At 35.7% G+C, this 19,917-nt stretch overlaps 3 protein-coding genes and 1 pseudogene across 4 annotated transcripts; 2 read left to right on the top strand and 2 right to left on the bottom strand.

The window, feature by feature from the left end:
• Positions 1 to 3,737: 3,737 nt before the first annotated feature.
• Positions 3,738 to 5,099, bottom strand: LOC9321419 (annotated as a pseudogene).
• Positions 5,100 to 6,474: 1,375 nt separating this feature from the next.
• On the bottom strand, positions 6,475 to 7,982 carry LOC110230309 (putative F-box protein At3g20030). 2 transcript variants are annotated; one of them, XM_021032852.1, is made up of 2 exons: positions 7,576 to 7,982; positions 6,475 to 7,304 (listed from the first exon to the last, which is right to left on the bottom strand). In XM_021032852.1, exons 1-2 carry the CDS (start codon positions 7,945 to 7,947, stop codon positions 6,498 to 6,500), a joined length of 1,179 nt encoding a protein of 392 aa, XP_020888511.1. In that variant the 5' UTR covers positions 7,948 to 7,982; the 3' UTR covers positions 6,475 to 6,497. The 2 variants fall into 2 exon arrangements, with proteins under 2 accessions (XP_020888511.1, XP_020888510.1); XM_021032851.1 differs by having other exon boundaries at positions 6,475 to 7,307; positions 7,579 to 7,982.
• Positions 7,983 to 8,613: 631 nt separating this feature from the next.
• Positions 8,614 to 13,242, top strand: LOC9321418 (probable protein arginine N-methyltransferase 6). The gene is made up of 13 exons (XM_021033378.1): positions 8,614 to 9,068; positions 9,397 to 9,462; positions 9,631 to 9,699; positions 9,920 to 9,955; positions 10,609 to 10,674; positions 10,939 to 11,007; positions 11,135 to 11,212; positions 11,317 to 11,395; positions 11,847 to 11,941; positions 12,025 to 12,109; positions 12,215 to 12,423; positions 12,649 to 12,767; positions 12,844 to 13,242. Exons 1-13 carry the CDS (start codon positions 8,775 to 8,777, stop codon positions 12,884 to 12,886), a joined length of 1,308 nt encoding a protein of 435 aa, XP_020889037.1. The 5' UTR covers positions 8,614 to 8,774; the 3' UTR covers positions 12,887 to 13,242.
• Positions 13,243 to 17,744: 4,502 nt separating this feature from the next.
• On the top strand, positions 17,745 to 19,771 carry LOC9319290 (protein ASPARTIC PROTEASE IN GUARD CELL 2). The gene has a single exon (XM_002885305.2). It carries the CDS (start codon positions 18,104 to 18,106, stop codon positions 19,517 to 19,519), a length of 1,416 nt encoding a protein of 471 aa, XP_002885351.1. The 5' UTR covers positions 17,745 to 18,103; the 3' UTR covers positions 19,520 to 19,771.
• The last annotated feature ends 146 nt before the right edge of the window (positions 19,772 to 19,917 follow it).

Genomic DNA, 19,917 nt, shown 5'->3' with positions numbered 1-19,917 from the left:
GTTTTTTTTTTGTTTGTCTTCTTCAGTAGAACAAGTTTAGGATGGCTCTTTATATAGTGATTATGATTCACTGATTGGTCTCATATTATGTTTTTTTAATGTGCTAACCAATTCTAGTTAGACATGTTTTAATTTTTACATTATCAATCTTAATTACCACATGCATGGACGTTAAACTATTATTATTTTTTATTTTTTATTGTTAAATAAACTTTTATTTTATGAATATGATTGATGATTCACGAATGCACTATATCAACATATCGTTGTGCTATTATTTAATGATTTATTCAAAATTTGGAACATAGACGCGTGTATAATGTGCAACATATATTAAAATGTTACTTTGAATAAGTCGTTAGCAAAACGAGTAACAATATTAATAAATATGTGTAATGTAAGCTTGAATGTAAAACCAAAAAAGGAAGAGAAAAATGTAATCTTGAATTGTAACTACAAAAAATGAAGTTTCGGTCTAATGTGATATATATGGTTTTTACTAATTGCTCCTTGTGCTGAAACATCTTATTCAGTACATAAATGGTTTGTTTATATAATTTTAAGATTTAATTCAAATTTGAACAAACGTGTGCAATACATTTTAAAAATATTTATTTACATTTTATCTAGAGTGAATTTGAATTAATGCTACCTGCAAGAACAGTTATTAATTTGATAATTAGGAATGGGTGAAACTATAGTGATGTAAAAGCACATTGCTATAACATAATTTTCATGTAGTCATGAATGATTTTAAAATTTGAGTAAAATTTAATGTCGGTGGATAGAACGCCGTTAAGTGACCGCTTATTTTAACGTTTTAAATCGGTCCCAAAATGGTGTATTCTACTTTTTTGTAGTGATTAAATTTAAATTTAAACAAAATTAATTATATTATCAAAATTAACAAGCAGACTTATTTTACGTTTCAGAAAAATTTAATTGAATTTTTTTTAGAGAGTATAATGAGTAATTTGACAAAATCTCAAGTTTGAATATCATTAAAAAAAAAATGATTTAAAAAAATATTTGAAACATTCTAATTTGATTCACAAATATTAATATATAAACAAGTTTTTATTTTCTGTTCCTAATTTTTTGTCCTTATGCGGATATGCTGTAAAATCGGAGTTCAAAAAGTATTTTTGATTTGTTTGAAAATTGATTACCATTAGTTTTATTTCCAAAGCTTTAAGTAGTTAGTATTAGATTGATGAGAGTTTTGTGCTCAAGCAAGTTAAGGCTCAAACGGACCAGGTTATTACGAGAAGGGCATCTAAAAAAAGCCTAAAAAGCTCGCGAAATCATTTTGATTCTTTACGAGACCATTCATATATATGAATGGAGGCTGAAACGGAATCTTTATTATCTTCGATACAACAGGCTTGGTCTAGAGATTTCAGTTCAGTTTAGTTTGAAAGAGATTGTGAAGTTCTAATCAATATCATCAATAGCGTTACTGTAGATGTCTTTGTTGAAGGATTATGCCAAAACGTTTTTAATTGGAGAGCTAAATTTAGACATATCCGCGTTCTTGTAATGAAATAACACATATCATAGCGAGAAAAGTATGTATGCATTCCTTTTTTAAAAGGATGTGTTGAACCGCCGATTTGGTTATTTTGAACTCTTGTATTATGACCATTATTATTCAATCTAAATTAATTTCGCTGGAAAATAAAATGGATGATTTTGATTCTTCATTTCTAAATATAAAAGAAGTTGACCCCTTTTAGACCAAAAAAAAGAGAAAGAAGTTGGTTGAATCCCCGTAAAATAGGAGCAATGAAAATGAGAATTTGGAAACTACGTTTTTCTCTAAAAAAAATAGATAGGTAGGTTTGCTTTATTATTATGCATGATAGACCTTTGTAGCCGTACGTGTCAATCAAATATGGAGATGATACGTGAACAGGATATGGACATTAATCTACTGTTGTCTCTTTCGTTTTAGTGTTTTCAATAATGAGTGAAAAGTATAACCGTTTAGTAAATTTAATTATATATGTAGGATGATTCATGCACTACTACGTATTATTTTTTACTTCAATTTTCAATATTTAGAACATAGTGTATTTGTACGTGTCGAAATTCTAGTGTGCAACATATATATTTAAATGTGACTTTGTTAGCATAACTCATATAGGCAGTAGTGCATGAATCATCCTACATACAAAAAGAAGTAAACAAATAAAGATTTTGCTACGTGTAAAAAAAACATTATATATATGAAAAGTATATATTTTTAAATTGTTTCTGATATAATTTGTTTGTTTAAAGAAAAAATATGAATAAACATTAATTGTTTCCAAGAAACCAAGTAACCAACCATTGAAGTTGTTTAGTATTAGACTGATGAGAGGTTTTAATGCGTAGAACATTATTATTGTACGTCCTCTTTAGCCTTCCCGTTTTTGTGTGTGTCCCTCGGAGAAGCTGTAGGTGATCTTTTGTGAGGTTTGAGGGCTTGCCTAAGGAAGAGGTTGCTCGTGGCAACGATGATGAGAACTCGAGTTTTTAGGAGCTGAAGCAATCACACGAATGTCCGAGCTTCTCAGTTCGGAATTGGTGTTTTTTCTCGGTTCTCTACTCGATGGATTGTCGCTTTTTTATTTGTAGTTGTTCGTTTCTCTCGTTTGGTTTTCGGTCTTTCTGCTACTAGGAAAAATAACAAAACAAAAATGAGTAAAAGAAGTATATAGACCCATGAAAAATTAGTCTTCGCCGTCGCTAAATTATGGTAGTGAGGAAGTAGACACTGTTTCTCTACTTCCTTCTCCTAGTTTCAAATTCGTTTTGTATTCCAACCAATCAGAATCCTTTCTCTGTTAGTTGCGTGAAGTTTTCTTTTGCAAAACGTTGAAACAGTAAGGAGAAGGACATGACCTCATTAAAAGAAAGTGAATCGCATCTTAAATTACAGAAACTGCAGATTGAGAGTAATGGAGGAGGAAGAGAAACGGCCGAAGGTGAATCGAGAGTGGCGTATGTAATGCAAAGCAGTGTGATTGGTTTGCAAGAAAAAAAGGGAAAAAAAAAAAAGCTCTTGACACATGGCATTCTCTACCTTGTTGACGTGTCAGAAATCTAGAGAGATCCAGCCTTCTTTCATATATATGATTTGAGAAATCATTTTTATATGGGTTGCACGCTCTTACTAAGCGATTTTAGTAACTTCACCATGAATGCAATTTTATTATTTGGATATAATGATAAGAAGATGTAGTATAGTTCTTTCTATCGCTCCTGAAATAAAAGGATTCGTATATATTACAGCAACATGCTTACATTGTGACAATCAAACAACAACAAAAAAACTTTAAAATTCCAAAAAACCTTCTATATATCAAGCAAAAACACACAACAGTCAAGAATTTAAAATGCAATAACCAATTAAATCCTGGTATGTCATTTTATCTTCCACACATTGCTACATCATGTCACCAAAATCCCATTAAAAAACTAAAAGAAATATATTTTAAAAACACTAATCAACAAGCATTAATTGGGATATGTAAAAAATCTTACCCATCAGAAAGATCATGAGCAACATTTTAAGCTTAGATCATCCTTCAGAGTCCAGAGACCAAACCAAATTTGCACCAACACTGTCACCACAGAACAAGCCACCACCGCCACCAAAAGCCTCCCCATCCCAATATCTACGAATGTCTATACAACTAGCTAGGAGAGATAAATGACTAAAAACTGTCGGATGGAATTTGGCAAAGTGGGAATAAGAACGATGAATACATTTGTATCCTTTTTGATCAGCTAAACTGTGTAACCAAATTAGAAACAAAATAATGATAACTAATTGGTCTTGTTCACAGGACATTGCAAAAGAAAAGCAAAACCAAACTAATGAAAAGAAACGCAAGAAAAAAAATAAGCTATCAATTATATAAGTCTTCTTCTTTGTGCTCGTTAGTTCGCTTCCTCTTCATCTCTCTTTCCTTTTCGAATCCTGTAATTTGGTTGATTTGTGCTAAACTTGGAACATAAGAGCTACAACACACAAGTGGGCAACAATACTTGAAGTTGAGAGATCCTCCTTGATTCGCAGGAGCTTCTCCTAGACGCACTTTTTTAACGTACCCATTCTTTCCAATGATGTAAGCTGCGTCCTCGTAGCGGGTCATTTCAGATGCGTCAAAATGAATAACAACACCGACTTTCTCCTCCTCGTCAATGAAGAAACTGCCACCGTCATAGTGAAAATGAAAACCAAAACTACAATGTGGTTTCATATCAACTTTTAAAAAAGGATTCCACGACACTGCATTGGGCTCTGAAATAATGCCGCGAGTTTCTCGTCTCCACGAGAAGAGAGAGCTCCAGCATCGTAAAGATAGTGCTCAAACGGCAGAGGAAGAAACTGTCCAAAGCTCTCCGTCGTAAAATCAAAACAGAGTAAATAATCTGGCGGCTCTGGATACTCTCCATCCTCTTCGAATATTATTTTTTCCTTGGCAATAAAGTAAGTGTTTCCTTTCAAAGACGCACCACGTTGATAAGACTCTATTTCCCAACCGGGAGTGATATCAAGAACCCTCCATGAATTAGAGCTAAAATCGTATATTTCGTACTCGAGAAATTTGTGCTTAACTTTAGAGTCGTAAAAATCCACAAACCTCAAGATTTTGTGATTTCGGTTATTGTCGTATCCGATAGCATAGCTGTCTGTGGTAAGTGTTGTTGAATTCGATCCACCTGATTTGACCCAAATAAGGGTTCCATACCACGAGCCTAGTGTTGTCCTCTTTGGTCATGCATAACAATAACCCGTCGCATTGAAAAACTCTAGATATCTTGACTTGATTAAATAAATTACCTAACTCCTTTATAGATGGATACACGAATTCGTTAGCTCCTTCTTCGTTGAAGGTTCCATGAAGATTGAACAAAGCTTATACTTCTTCATCATGAACCCTAGAAACTGATGCCTTGCTTCTTCTGATTTACAGAGAATCAGATCTTTGGATAATGCGTTCCATCCTTTGCAAGTGGATCTCACTGTTCACTGAGAAGTTATCGGAACCCTACACAGTATCTCCTCTACCAAATCCTGCGAAAGAAAGATCACTCATCATCGTCATTGTTTTCAGTTGGAAAAAATTAGGGTTATCTAACTTTGCTTGCCGACTCTATAAGCTTCAGAAAAAAAAAAAAAAAAAAAAAAAAGAGAAAAAAAGTATTTATACACCAGTCGTCAGTCGAGCCCTAAATTTTTTTTTTTTCTATTGGGTTTGTAAAATTGTTTCGTTTTGGGCTTCTATGATTCTTTGGACTAGCCCATAATATTAAAATTAATTTGGAAAAACATTTATAAAATCTCATAAACTAACCGAAATAACATGCAAATCCAAATTTTGCGTACACGGTACATCATCATGTCACTACTAGACTCTAAACTAGTGGTATTTTTTATTAGGAAAATATTTGAGCAATGGCGTTTTTGAATTATTATGACCCTACTCTAGTTAAAAAATACTACCTCTATTTTTAGATATTCGATGTTCCAGAGTTTTAGTTTGTTCCACAAAATTTGATTTTTTAGGTTTTTATTTTATTTTTTATTAATTAAATTAATATATCGTAAACTTTAAAAAGTAATGATTAACTGTTTTCTAATACTATTAGTTCAAAGTTATTAAAAATATTTAGTATAAAAAAATAATTGACAAATAATTAAACAATGATTGCTTTTTAATATATGTGAAAACTCTAGATCATCAATCTTCTAGGAACATAGAGAATATGATTATCGACTAATCTGCAGCAGGGTAATGTTACAAACATAAATATTTGGTTAATCAAAGAACCGGCGGTTTTGTCGGCTGTATTATTTTTATTTATAAGACATTTATTTTTCTATATCCACATAAACATCTTACAAACTCCCCTATATTTTTTTTTTTTGGACAAACAAACTCCCCTATATCTCAAATGAAAAAAACACAAATGAACAAGCTTTGAGATATGTAAAAATCTCACCCATTAGGAAGATCATCAACGAAAGTAGAGAAACATTTTTTACGCTTTCAGGGACCAAACCATCTTTGCAAATCTCTCCAGTGCTATGGCATACTCACACCTTACTCCACTTCCTCCTCTGTTTCATCCTCCTTACCATCATCGTGGCCACTGAACAAGCCACCACCTCCACCCAAAGCTAGCCTCCCCCTCCCAATATCTACAAATGTCTATACAACTAGGAGAGATAAATGACAACAAATGTAGGATGGAATTTGGCAGAGTCCGAATAAATAAGAACACTTGTATATTTTCTGATCAAGCTAAAACTGTGTAACTAAACAAAATAGAAAGAAAATAATGATAATTGATTGGTCTTGTTCACAAGGACACTGCAAAAAGAAAGAAAAACAAAACAAAACAGAATGAAAAGAGATGCAACCAAGCCCAAGAGCTTATTAATTAATGCTTCTTTTTTGTGCTTGTTAACTGGTTGGCCTCCTCCTCTGCTCCTCTTTCCTTTATGAATCCTGCAGAGCAGTTTGGTTGATCTGCACTAAACTAGGAACATAAGAGCAAGAAGTCACAAGTGGGCAGCAATTCTGAAAGTGGCTGAAGTCGAGAGCTCCTGGTATGTGAGGCACAGCTTCTCCAAGATGCACTTTTTTAACGTAGCCATTATCTCCGATGATGTAAGCTGCGTCCTCGTGGCGGGTCACTTCAGATTCGTCAAAGTGAATAACCACGGCGACTTTCTTCTCCTCGTCAATGAAGAAACTGCCACCGTCACAGCGAAACATAAAATCAAAACCGTAGTGAGGTTCCATATCAACTTTTAAGAAAGGGATCCACAACACTGCATTGGGCTCAATCATAGTTGTAACCCAAATCTCCACCTCTGATCTATGTTCGCTCTGATATAACGCGGCGAGTTTCTCGTCTCTAAGAGAAGAGAGAGCTCCAGCATCGTGAGGATAGTGGTGAAACGGCAGAGGAAGAAACTGTCCGAAGCTCTCCTTTGTAAAATCAAAACAGAGTAAATTGTCTGGCGGCACTGCAGGATACTCTCCATCGTCTTGGTACACTATTTTTTCCTTGGCCATAAAGTAAGTGTTTCCTTTCAAAGAGGCACCGCGTTGATAAGGCATATCAAAGTTGGGAGTGATATCATCAAGAACCCTCCACGAATTAGAGCTTAAATCATAGATTTCGTGCCCAAAAATCTCGTCTATCTCATGATCATCCACAAACCTCAAGATTTTGTGTTTACCGTTGTTGTCGTATCCGATAGCATAGATGTCAAATCTGTGGTAAGCGCTTCGGGGTTGGATCTGTCAAATATTATAGAATAGAATATATTATTGAGTTGTCCCTAATATGAGAATATAAGATACATATATATAGTGTCAACATTAACATAATGCTAACACCCACATAATGTAAACTTTCCTAAACACATAAGTAAATAGCTTGTACAAGAAGTAATATAGAGATTTAGAATATTCTTCGGTTTAGGCTTCACAGGCTTCACTTCATAATGGACTTTAACGGTCCATATTACTTGGTCCGCAAGATACACATCTTGCTTATCTCCAATAGGATCCACCTGGTTTGACCCAAATAAGGGTTCCAAAGCACGAGCTTGGTGTTGTCCCTTGTGGAGCATAACAATAACCCGTCACATTGAAAAACTTTTGAGACCTCCTCAGGAAAATCACCCAACTCCTTTACAGATGGATCCACGAATTCGCGTTCGTTGTCGAAGAGATCGAACCTCACTGAACAAAGCTTATACTTCTTCATTATGAACCCCACAAACTGATGCCTTGTTTCGGCTTTACATAGAATCCGAACTTTGGATAAAGCGTTCCATCCTTTGCAAGTGCATCTCACCGCTCCAAGACAAGTTATCGGAACCATAGACAATATCTTCCCTACCAAATTCCTTGGAAGATCAGAGATCGTCGTCATTGTTCCGAATAGAAAGAAATGAGGGTTTTCTAACTTCCCCACTCTTTTTGCAGCCCTTATAAAAAGACATACAAATATACGTATATGTAGGTTTCAAATACGGATGGGAACAAATTGTTGCTACTAACTAAATTAATGAGAGTCAACAGTTCTCCAAAAACAATCAACAAGAACAAAAATATGTGGTTTAATTATAATAATTCTCCCTATAATCTTCAAACAAAACCCTAGATCTAGGAGCTCATTTAGCAAGTTTTGACTCTAATTGCCTATTCTTTCACAATATCATGTGTAGTTTTTATTTAACCCTTGTTTTAGCTTTCCAGTTTTTCTTAATTTAATGCGCTTAGAATTTGAACCTTCTTTTTTTCTTTTTTTTTTTTTGAGCAAAGAACCTGGTCTTAATCAACATACAACCCCGCGCTGGGCGCGGGGACCTCCCCTAGTTTTATTTATTTGAAGTCTTGCCGGAGCTTCTGTTTCCATTTTCTTGTAACCCGCTAGAAGTTGTATTGGCCCATTACCAAGCCCAATTGGGTGGATTATTAATAATAATAAAAAATTAACCATTCTTAATTTGCCTAATCACGTGTCACGGTTTTAATTGTGTGTTAGTCGAAGAAAAAGTATGATTCTTCTATTCAACACCAAAACCTTAAGAAAATTACATAATTACCAAAGAAAAAAAAAACAAATTTTTTAGGGGATTAGTTAGGAAAAAAAAAAAGAGAAAAATTGGAGGCTCCTTTGGAACTAGTTTTACAACAGTCGTCGTCGTCAAGCGGCGTCAGAGAAAGTCTCTCTCTCTCTGTGTTTAACTGAAAAAAATGCAATCTGGCGGCGATTTCAGCAATGGTTTCCACGGCGACCAACACCGCGAGCTTGAATTGGAAGACAAGCAAGTCCCCGGTCTCAGCTCTTTTGGCCGAGCCAAAAGGCGCAGTCACGCCGGAGCTCGTGACCCTAGAGGCGGTCTCGCCAATGTGCTTAGGGTTTCTGACCAGCTTGGGGAGCAGAAGTCATTGGAGACTTCGGAATCTTCTCCTCCGCCTTGTACTGACTTCGACGTTGCCTACTTTCATTCCTATGCTCACGTTGGGATTCACGAAGAGATGATCAAGGTACTCTTCTTCTTCTTCTTCTTCTTCTTCCTTATCATTCGTCTTGTATGTGATTATACTTTAGCCTTTGATTTTGGGGAGTATTGGATTGTCTAGTCAATTTTCGAACTTGCTTCTTCTTGAACCAATTTGGATTTTACAGTTCAATATTTCTCTGTTGCTCAAAAAGAAAACGTCAATGTCTGCAGAATCTGGCTGACAATTTGTTCAGATATAACCATTTAGGATGTTTTGTGTCTTTACCTTCTTTAAGCATTCATGTTTTTCATTTAGTCTGATTTTCCCTGGGATTTCTCACTTCTTTGCGGAATGTTATTGGTTGATATAGGACCGGGCAAGGACGGAAACTTATAGGGAAGCCATAATGCAGCACCAGAGCTTAATTCAAGGCAAGGTAATACTCTCGTTGCTGTAGTTTCTGAACTATACTCTTAAATCTTCTCAATTGATATTTGAACAAGATTCAAATTGGGACCATTGTTTACTTTTTGCTTTGTGTTAATAACGTCGTAGTTTATTGTTTTGTTTGAAAGCCTAATGCTGCATTCAATGCTTGTAACAGGTCGTGGTGGACGTTGGCTGTGGAACAGGCATCCTTTCAATCTTCTGTGCCCAAGCAGGAGCAAAGCGGGTATGAGTTAGTTATGTGTATACACAACTTATATATTGATGTTGATTTCAAACCATCAACATCTCTTGTTTACAAAAACATATGAAACATTGTGAAGAATGTAGCTTGTATACAAAGGATATTAAGGTTGTTCTGTGTGTCTGTTGTCTTTATATTCCATAGACCACGGGGTAAACCAACACTGTTAATGTTTTCTTACAAAACTTCATTATGATTACAGGTATATGCTGTAGATGCAAGTGATATTGCTGTCCAGGTATTATTCCATTTACTTTTTTTTTTAGATTGCTCTTGATCTTCTTGCCCTTAGCTTCCACTTTCTGCATTTTCGTGAACTGATGAAATTGCCCATTTCTTATCATAAAATGTAAATGGGTTGGGGGATATTTTAATTTCACCAAAATATTTTTTCATAGGCTAAAATGTGAACTTAGAATCGAGAAGGATTTTTTCGATATAATGTGTTGTATGTTGCCTTTGGTGGGATTTGGGACTTGGGAGCATATTCAGGGTATGATGACTATTTGTCTTATTGTCTAAAGTGAGGCCCTAGCTTGAAATGTTCACAGTTAAGTTGACCTAGGCTTCGTTTATATCATTTAGTTTTAATCTAAAATCTAAGTCACTGAATTGCTTCATGGTTTGATTACCCTTTTTTTTTTTTTTGTCAAATAGTTTGATTACCCTTGACTCAATTAAATCAATGAAGAGATTCCGGCAAATGTTTCTGATATATTTGGTCCTGTCGAAGCTAATCCAACGAAGAGAGAATTTATTATGAATCTGGTGCTTTAGCTCTGCATGTAATTTTCATTTGGTTTTTGTTCCCTATCAAAATAAAATTGGTTGGTGAAATCTTAGTTTGGGCAAAGGATTCTAGTCACTCTTTTTTTTTGTTAACACTAACAGGCAAAGGAAGTTGTGAAAGCCAACGGTTTATCCGAGAAGGTCATTGTCTTGCATGGGAGAGTGGAGGTAATATATTGTCTATGATAAATGCGGAGTTGGTCCTTCATGTTATATCCTACATTGTTAAAATTGATATTTAAATCATTTGCAAAAACAAAAATTGGTGACGTTATTTAGAAAGGTGCGATTTAAAATGAATGTAATGGAGAACTCGGGATAATCTTTACTTCTGCACCGGTATTGAGATAGATTGGTTGGGTGAAACATCCAAGTCCGTATGTAAGCCCTCCTCTTCTGTAGTAACTCTTCTTGTGTTGTAATGTTCTTCAGGATGTTGAAATCGACGAGGAGGTTGATGTTATAATTTCAGAGTGGATGGGTTACATGCTCTTGTATGAGGTTATTCCCTTATCTTGTATATAGATAATTTTATGTTGATGTCGAAATGATAACCTACCAAATTATTATTTTTCCTTAATCCTCCCTAATCTCTCATTCCCATACTATGTTTTTTGATGTGATGTAGAGCATGCTGGGAAGTGTTATTACAGCTAGAGATCGCTGGTTGAAGCCTGGAGGTTTAATTCTCCCATCACATGCAACAGTATGATTATAATCCCTTTAAATATTATATCACAGTATGCTCAAATGATGGCTTTGGGAGAGAAGGCAATATTTGATATGTTGCTGTTTACCGTCTGTTGACAGTTATACATGGCACCTGTTTCACACCCTGACAGATACAGTCACAGCATTGATTTTTGGCGCAATGTTTATGGAATCGATAGTAAGTATTATATCAACTTGAACTTTGGGACAATCATCGCATTAAATTTGATTGGTATACTGGTAGAACTGAAACTGTGTTATGATTTCTGCAATTTTATGTGGATTTGATGTTTCTGATAAGCTGGTAAAAATTTCAAGATATTAGCTTGCCATATCCCACATACTGATAGGGGAGGGAGTTTGGTCATTTCCTAGACAGATCAGATTAACAAAAATAGGTTAATGTGATAGCATTTATTGCTTTGATAGTCCTGGTCCTTTACTTCAGGGCGTAAACTTGTCGAATTACTTAGTCATAACTTCAAGGGTCAATTTAAATGTCGTTTCTCAGTAACCTTCACGTTGGGAAACTTGTACTCAAAATTCCAATAAATATTCAAGTTTTATAAAGTGCAAAAAGAAGCACCTCGCAATAAGGTTTCAGTAATGATATTTGATGTTGTTTGCAGTGTCTGCCATGATGCAATTAGCTAAACAGTGTGCGTTTGAAGAACCCAGTGTAGAGTCCATATCAGGCGAGAACGTTCTAACATGGCCAGAAGTGGTATTTCCTCGTTCTCTGAGTACTCATTACCTCCAATCTCTTTGAGCTCCCACAATATTTATGTAAGAGCATTTGAAATGCAGGTTAAACATATAGACTGTCAAACTATAAAAATCCAAGAGCTAGACTCTGTCACTGCAAGATATAAATTCAACTCAATGATGAGAGGTTTTTCACTTTCTCTTTATCAACTATTTGTGTATTGTGTGCATCTTAGGGAGAAGTTAGCCTTGATTCCTTTCTGTGTTGAGTCTTTTTCTTTTCTTGTTGTAGCTCCTATGCATGGTTTTGCATTTTGGTTCGACGTTGAATTCAGCGGACCGACCTCTTTGCCTGCCAAAAATACTAGTGAAACTAGTGTTGCTAGTGGTTCTTCTTCGATAAGTCCTTCTGGAGAAGTAAATCAGAAGAAGCGGACTAATCCGAGTGATGCACTCGTGTTGTCCACCTCTCCCGAGGCTCCTCCAACGCATTGGCAGCAAGTAAGTCCCCATGTTTTTGCATATCCTTCCCGATTTCTTCAACATTCTATCAGTTTTACTTTTCAGTGAAGAACCTAAATTGGTAAAGATCAGAGGGAGTTGGTCTTATATTAAGAAGATCAAGGAAATTATTTAATTTAAACTAGATCTCTGTCTCTGCTTATGTTATTCAGAAAGTAGCATACATTTTCTGACTGTTTGGTGTTGAACCACTTTTTTGGACAGACGATTGTATATTTCTATGACCCTATAGACGTAGAGCAAGACCAAGTCATTGAAGGTTCCGTGACACTTTCTCAAAGCAAAGAGAACCGGAGATTCATGAACATCCACCTCGAATATTCGTTAGTAGCCAACGCACTGTTTCACCCTTATCAATTTATTTAGTTTCCACCAGTGCTTACATTGCGGTTTTTGCAGCTCGGCCGGCCGTTCCTTTGTAAAAGAGTCAGTAATGCGTTAAGGAGGCGATTCACTGACAAATCCGTCCTTACCTTTAGAAGCCCTGTAAGGTGTTAGTCTCTTCTGCTAAAGCAATTATTAGTCCAGAAATTGCGGAACCAACAATTGAAGACATTGACAAACACAAGCTATTTTTAGTCTGCGAAAACACCAGTTCTTGTAAGATTATTTAGGTTTTAGATCAGATGGAAGCAATTTTAGGACATTGTTCTTGACGCTATTCTTAGCTTGTTACTAGCCAACCACTCAGCAGACACTTCTCTTTGAGTGCTTATATATGTCATGCATATTTTATTGGTAATTTGTATAACCTAATTCATCAAGATCAATTTATTCAATTTAGTGTTGTTTTAAATAGTTTTCTGCTATTTTTTTGTTTGTCGGATAAAAGTTTTCTGCTATTTGATTATGAAGTTTAAAATTTCTCTTCACATATAGTGTAATTGGTTATGTTATTTTTTTTTTGTCGTCTAGATTTATTATTAATTGCAAATTATGAGAACTGTTTTTTTTTTATCCTATTAAGTATTAAAAGTGTTTAATATGATTTTCAATTAAAAGGGTTGAGAAATTATGAGAAGTACCATTAGAAAGAAACTTAAATATGGTTTTTTTTTTGCTAAGTCAGTAAATATCATTAGATGAAAGATGTGGTTTTACAAAGTATAAGACCTCAAAGAGATGAACCTTGCCAAAAAAATAATACAAAACAAGGAAACATCAAAGAAAAGCAAATCTCAGAAAAAGAAAGCTATGGATCCATCAGTGAGGCCAAAAGGCCATGAGGCCTCTGAATTTCTTCATTGTCCTCCTGGCAGTGATAGAGTTGATAATCAGCCGGTCAATGTCTCGAAAGATTGTAAGCGGCGGGATAGCAGTTTGGTTGTGAATAAGATTATTCCTTTGTCGCCAAACACAATAAACCAGAGCATGGATGAGTAAAAGTCGAAGTGTAGTGGGTGAAGAAGCATTCCTGACAGTTGCCCAAGTCAACATAGAAGACCAAGAGAGAAACGGTGAAGAAGGCAGTCTCAACCTAAGCATAATTGATTTCCAAGGGCAGTGTAGAAACAAGTGATCTCTAATTTCTGCAGCACCAGAACAGAGGCAACAGTCAGTAGATACATGTAGTCCCCAGGAGACCACTCTCGCCATGGTAGGCAGCCTGTCCAAGTTTGCGATCCACATTTGGAATGCATGTTTAGGAGTTGGTCCTTTGAACCAGATAAGATCAGCCCAAGTTTTTTCAGTAGCTCTCGGCCTTAGTACTTCCCAAGTTTTGCTTGAAGAGAAACCACCAGAAAGATTGTTGTCTAAAACCCACTCACAAGCATCAGCGACAATTGTGGCACTTGGTAACTGAATAGTAGACAAGAACACATGGAGAGCAAGAGCCTAGTTGGATTTATGGGAAGCTAGTCGCCAGCCTACTTCATTACACGCTTGAGAGACTCTTGCGTTTCTGGGATACCTAAAGACTCTCGGGCCATCATCACCAAGGAAGCTTAAGAGTGGACCAAACGGAGTCCAGTTGTCATGCCAGAACCAAGTAATAGTGCCACTACCAATTGTGCTCTTAATAAACCTCTTAGCCAAATGACGAATCTTAAGAAGGCACTTCCAGTACCAAGAGTCATTGCTTTTTGGCTGAATATCCCAGAAGCTAAGAGAATGTAGGTGAAAAATACTGCTGAAAAAAAAACTAAATTTTAGTTCGAAATATACTACTCTTTTGATAAATTTATTACAAAATTTAGATTTAGGAAGGATCTTAAAAGTGTATTAAGGCTACTAATTAATCATTTAGGGGCTCTTCATAAACTTTTAGGAGCCTAGATTTTGTAGTATTTTCAGGATTTTACTAATCATTTGGGACATTCTCTCTCTCAAAGAAGACAAAGTAATTAAAACGGCTACATTTCGTTTCGAAAGTTCAAAGGTTATGTAATTTATACACATTTTCATGCATTATTTATAAAGATATCTTATGTTATGTAAACATGTATACAAGTTTATGTTATGTACGTAACCGGGTTGAATGATTATATTCTAGAATTCTCGAAACTCTTTTCTCATTCATGGTGTGTGGAACTACGCGTAGTCGAATTATTTCAAGATTACAAGATATCTTTGGATTATAAAATGTTAGCAACTTTTAGGTGTAATAATTGTTCAATTATTGGTAAGTGGTGCATGTCTTATGTAATACCCAACTCTAATGTTTTCGTGAGAATGCATGACCATTTAATTTAATTTATTATCCGTTCGACCTTGTGGTGCATAAGATACATATATTGTCTCTTTTTTGCTTAATTATTTGTAGTTGGTGTTGTCGTACTTGTATTACATGCTATAGCAATAGCCATCGAAAATATAATTTTCTATAATCTCCATATCTTTAAAACTTTTGGGCACGCCCACAAATGTATGAATCACATAGCACCATTTCTTTTCATAAAATATTTTCTTTCCACGATTTATAATTTATTATTCAATTAGATTGTATGTTTGTAAACATATCAAATCGTGTGTTAAATTGATTATGATTCAGATCATTTGATATCTCAAATCCTTCTTTTTTTTGCTGAATTTAAGTTTTACAACCAACGATATTTCCATGGAACTTTCACAATGACTAAATCCTTATTGAATATACTTTTCAAATATCTGGTGAAATCCAATCCAACTATGAGCAATGTATTATTTTGGTGTAGTTCAAGAAGATTGGATGATGATACAAATATGCCAAAAAAGATGAGCTAAGAAACCATATAATCAATAGTTGCAACCAACATTTGCTTTCGAACTACTCTTGCACTACGTCCAATCTAAATGTGTCTTATTTTGGCGTTAGTTCTAAGAAAATCAAAGATAATATTATCAATTTAATCATGTTTTTGGCTCATACGACGAACTTTGTCCTTGATTGTGAAATACTATGTAGTAGTGGCTTTCATCATATACCAATAGCCAGTCTTGACATACAATTGTAGTTCTTATATTCATTATATAGAATTTCGATGTTGGCAATAGAGACTGAATATAAGAGTCTTTTAATTTATTTGTCGTTGTTGTGGATCGAATGCACTTTCGGCTATTTTTTCCACGGAGATTTATCACCATTTGCTTTCATTAGGTACTTGCAATAACTAGTTCCGATCATCAGTTTTGTTTCAAATCTTTGTATTTTGTATAACATGGAATATATCAATACTTCTTCTAAGACGTAGTTTGTCTAATTCGATGTATATATAGGTTTTGGGGTTTATCTCTATGTAAAAGTTTCCCATTCTACTAAGCGTCGTTAGCTCAACGGGTAAAGATTCTAGGCAAACTTAGAGGTCGCCAGTTCGAGTGACGTTTGGGACGAAACTAATATTAGTTGAAGTAGAAAATATGTCAATGGCGTTATTATTGAGAACATTGAACAGTGATATATGTAACGTACTGGCACATGTCACGAATGTGTTTGTGTATTCGTGGATCTTAATTACTTTGAGCTTCTTCATTTTATTCTAGAGTTAAAAATATTCAAAATTATTGAGTGAAATATATATATCATTTTTGATTATTAATTTGACAATAAAAAAATTAGGTAAATGACAAAAATTAAAATAAGTATTCCATGTAATCCATTTTAACTTGTTTAGTTGCAAAAAAAAAATATGAATGGTTTTTTTCCTACAACATGTTAATTTTGATATGAACAATTAATTTATCGAAATTATGGTTCAAAATTTTAAGTGTATACTTTAGTTTTGTTTAGACGTACGCTATATAGTGAATTAGATGTTCACATAAGAAAACAAAAACATGTTGTCGAAACAAAGATACATGTCATATTGATGTTTTATAGAAACCATTTAGTACTATTGATTATTTGATATAAAGTTCCATGACAAATTTTGTAACTAAACTAGAAAACAAAATTTTGTTTGATATTTGTTTTCTCTGACTTTTCAAGCAAAAAGATATTTATGTCAAATTCTCTGCATCGTTGATTTATGTCAAATTCTCTGCATCGTTGATTTCCAAGTTCCCAAGTATTTAGAACATTGCCAAAAACTTACAAGATCATTGACACGAGTTTCTTGTAGATAGATAGATAGATAGATAAACAAAGATGATGATGTCTTCACCGAAAGGTCTTACACAAATGCATGCTTCAGCATACCTCCCTCATGACTTACATATCCACTTTCAAAAGGCAACACCGCAAAAAAAAATTGTTATACGAGTTCATATGACACATTAAAAAAAAAAAAAATGGATCACGATTTAAAATACTTTTATCTGAGTTGTTAATTTAACAGATTAATATGAAAAGATCAAAGCTAAGTTAAACTAATCATGTAGAGACTTCTGTTTTGTGAAAATGCATTCTCTATCCATATTTGTATGGATTGAAGTATTGTTTGGGACGAATTTACCAAACAAGTCAACTGGAATGAATGTTTTCTATTTTTCGTGAATCAGTTTTTGTAGATTTTACGAAACTTTAAAAGTGGTTTGGCATGAGGACTGTTATACTTTCATATCATTTTTAATGCTCAAACGGGTTTCGCTTGGAATATCTTGCATGATGGAGTCTGACGAACAAACATGTAATGGATATGAGAACCATGTTACTAGCTAGCATTTGAGTAAAAGTTCAATATATCTCCTAAAAAGTTTTAGGAGAAGCAAACATGACACTTTGCATATATATACTCCAATTTTTTCCAATTTCTATGAATGAAGGATGTATAATAGTATATATCAAGATAAAATGAAAGTTTATTAAGTGGATATAATGGAAGTATAACCTCGTATAATTTAGTTGTCATAGAAATGGACAAGATTTTAAGAAAATCTATATGTAACTCTCAAAGTCGCAAACCAAACAATACTAGAAGAGAGTAGAGAAAGGATGTCGACGTGCAATATAGAGGACCCCACAAAACACACAAAAAAAATCCACGTAAGCAAAAATGATAGCAATAAGAGATATCGACCCATCACTTCCCAAATCACAAGTCTCAAGTGGTGGTCTCTCTCTCTCTCTATAAAATCTCACAAATAAATAAACAAATCTCAAAAAAATCCCAACTTTGAGAGAGGAGAAGAAGAAGAAGCAAGACACCAAAAACTTAGTCTGACATCAAAACCCAAAATCCAAGAAGAAAGAGAGAGTCTTCACTTCACGCTCACACTTGCTTTGGCTCTGGCGTTGTAAACAATGCTCCTCCCTCTCTTCTTCTTCTTCTTCTTCCTCCTCCATCTCCATCTTTCTTCTTCCTCAATCTCCTTCCCTGATTTTCAAAGCATCGACGTTTTACAACCTCCTCTCACCGTCACTGAAACTCTTCCCGATTTCAACAACACCCATTTCTCCGATGATTCCAATTCTAAATACACTCTTCGTCTTCTCCACCGCGACAGATTCCCTTCCGTCACTTACCGTAACCACCACCACCGTCTCCATGCTCGTATGCGCAGAGATACAGACAGAGTCTCCGCCATTCTCCGCCGCATTTCTGGGAAAGTTGTTGTAGCTTCTTCCGATTCTAGATACGAGGTTAACGATTTTGGGTCCGATGTTGTTTCCGGTATGGATCAAGGAAGTGGTGAGTATTTCGTCAGAATCGGCGTCGGAAGTCCTCCGAGAGATCAGTACATGGTCATTGATTCCGGTAGTGATATGGTTTGGGTTCAGTGCCAGCCTTGTAAGCTCTGTTACAAACAATCCGACCCGGTTTTTGACCCGGCTAAATCCGGGTCTTACACTGGAGTCTCTTGTGGCTCTTCCGTATGTGACCGGATTGAAAACTCCGGCTGTCACTCCGGTGGATGCCGTTACGAGGTCATGTACGGAGACGGTTCTTACACGAAAGGGACGTTAGCTCTCGAAACGCTGACGTTTGCTAAGACGGTGGTTAGAAACGTTGCGATGGGATGTGGTCACCGGAACAGAGGAATGTTTATCGGAGCTGCTGGGTTATTGGGTATTGGAGGCGGTTCAATGTCTTTTGTGGGTCAATTGAGCGGTCAAACCGGTGGTGCGTTCGGTTATTGTTTAGTGAGTCGAGGCACAGACTCGACCGGCTCATTGGTATTCGGGCGGGAAGCTTTGCCCGTTGGTGCCTCGTGGGTACCGTTGGTCCGGAACCCACGGGCTCCGAGTTTTTACTATGTTGGGCTCAAGGGCCTCGGGGTCGGAGGCGTCCGGATTCCTTTACCGGATGGTGTCTTTGACCTGACGGAAACCGGTGACGGCGGTGTGGTTATGGATACCGGAACCGCCGTCACAAGGCTTCCTACGGGGGCTTATGCCGCATTTCGAGATGGATTCAAGTCGCAGACTGCGAATTTGCCGCGGGCTTCCGGTGTATCGATATTCGACACGTGTTATGATCTGTCAGGGTTTGTCTCGGTACGAGTCCCGACCGTGTCGTTCTATTTCACGGAAGGTCCTGTTTTGACATTACCGGCGAGGAATTTTCTGATGCCGGTGGATGATTCGGGGACATATTGTTTTGCGTTTGCGGCGTCTCCGACGGGTTTGTCGATAATAGGGAACATACAACAAGAAGGGATTCAAGTATCTTTCGACGGAGCCAATGGCTTTGTTGGTTTTGGCCCCAACGTTTGCTAGCGGTTAAAATAGAGAGAAATTACGATTTTTGTTTGCTAGTAAGTAAAAAACTTTTGTCTCAAAACTATATGTATTTGTCTTTGTTTTCTTTTATTAGTTTGGTTTGAGTTTTAATAAATCTGATTAGTATAGAGAGATTACAAAAATGTATATGTTTTGACCAAATTTGCCTTTTAATTTCTGATTGGTTTGGAATCTATTATTTTGTTTCACTGTTTGATTTGTGGTATAAAATGCAGTGAAACACCTTTTAGAGCACCAAGTCAAAAAGTACTAACACAGGAAAAGGTTAAAAATATTGGCAACACTTTGTGGTGAAGCGTGAGGACATTGGGGAGTGAACCTTTTCTATTTTACCGATGTTCACATTAACAGTAACTAAAGTTTTACTAATTACT

Source organism: Arabidopsis lyrata (genome assembly GCF_000004255.2).
Source record: "Arabidopsis lyrata subsp. lyrata unplaced genomic scaffold ARALYscaffold_3, whole genome shotgun sequence".
Lineage (NCBI taxonomy): Eukaryota > Viridiplantae > Streptophyta > Magnoliopsida > Brassicales > Brassicaceae > Arabidopsis > Arabidopsis lyrata.
The sequence above is the reverse complement of the archived record's forward strand: the minus strand, read 5'-3'. Positions and strand labels throughout refer to the sequence as shown.

Bases quoted from the DNA above. Each gene is read 5' to 3' on its own strand.
- LOC110230309 (XM_021032852.1), bottom strand. From the start codon at position 7,947: ATGACGACGATCTCTGATCTTCCAAGGAATTTGGTAGGGAAGATATTG. The intron at 7,305-7,575 runs CTATTGGAGATA...ATTTGACAGATC, and splicing joins TGGGTCAAACCAGGTGGATC to CAACCCCGAAGCGCTTACCA.
- LOC9321418 (XM_021033378.1), top strand. From the start codon at position 8,775: ATGCAATCTGGCGGCGATTTCAGCAATGGTTTCCACGGCGACCAACAC. The intron at 9,700-9,919 runs GTATGAGTTAGT...TTATGATTACAG, and splicing joins CCCAAGCAGGAGCAAAGCGG to GTATATGCTGTAGATGCAAG. The intron at 10,675-10,938 runs GTAATATATTGT...AATGTTCTTCAG, and splicing joins TCTTGCATGGGAGAGTGGAG to GATGTTGAAATCGACGAGGA.
- LOC9319290 (XM_002885305.2), top strand. From the start codon at position 18,104: ATGCTCCTCCCTCTCTTCTTCTTCTTCTTCTTCCTCCTCCATCTCCAT.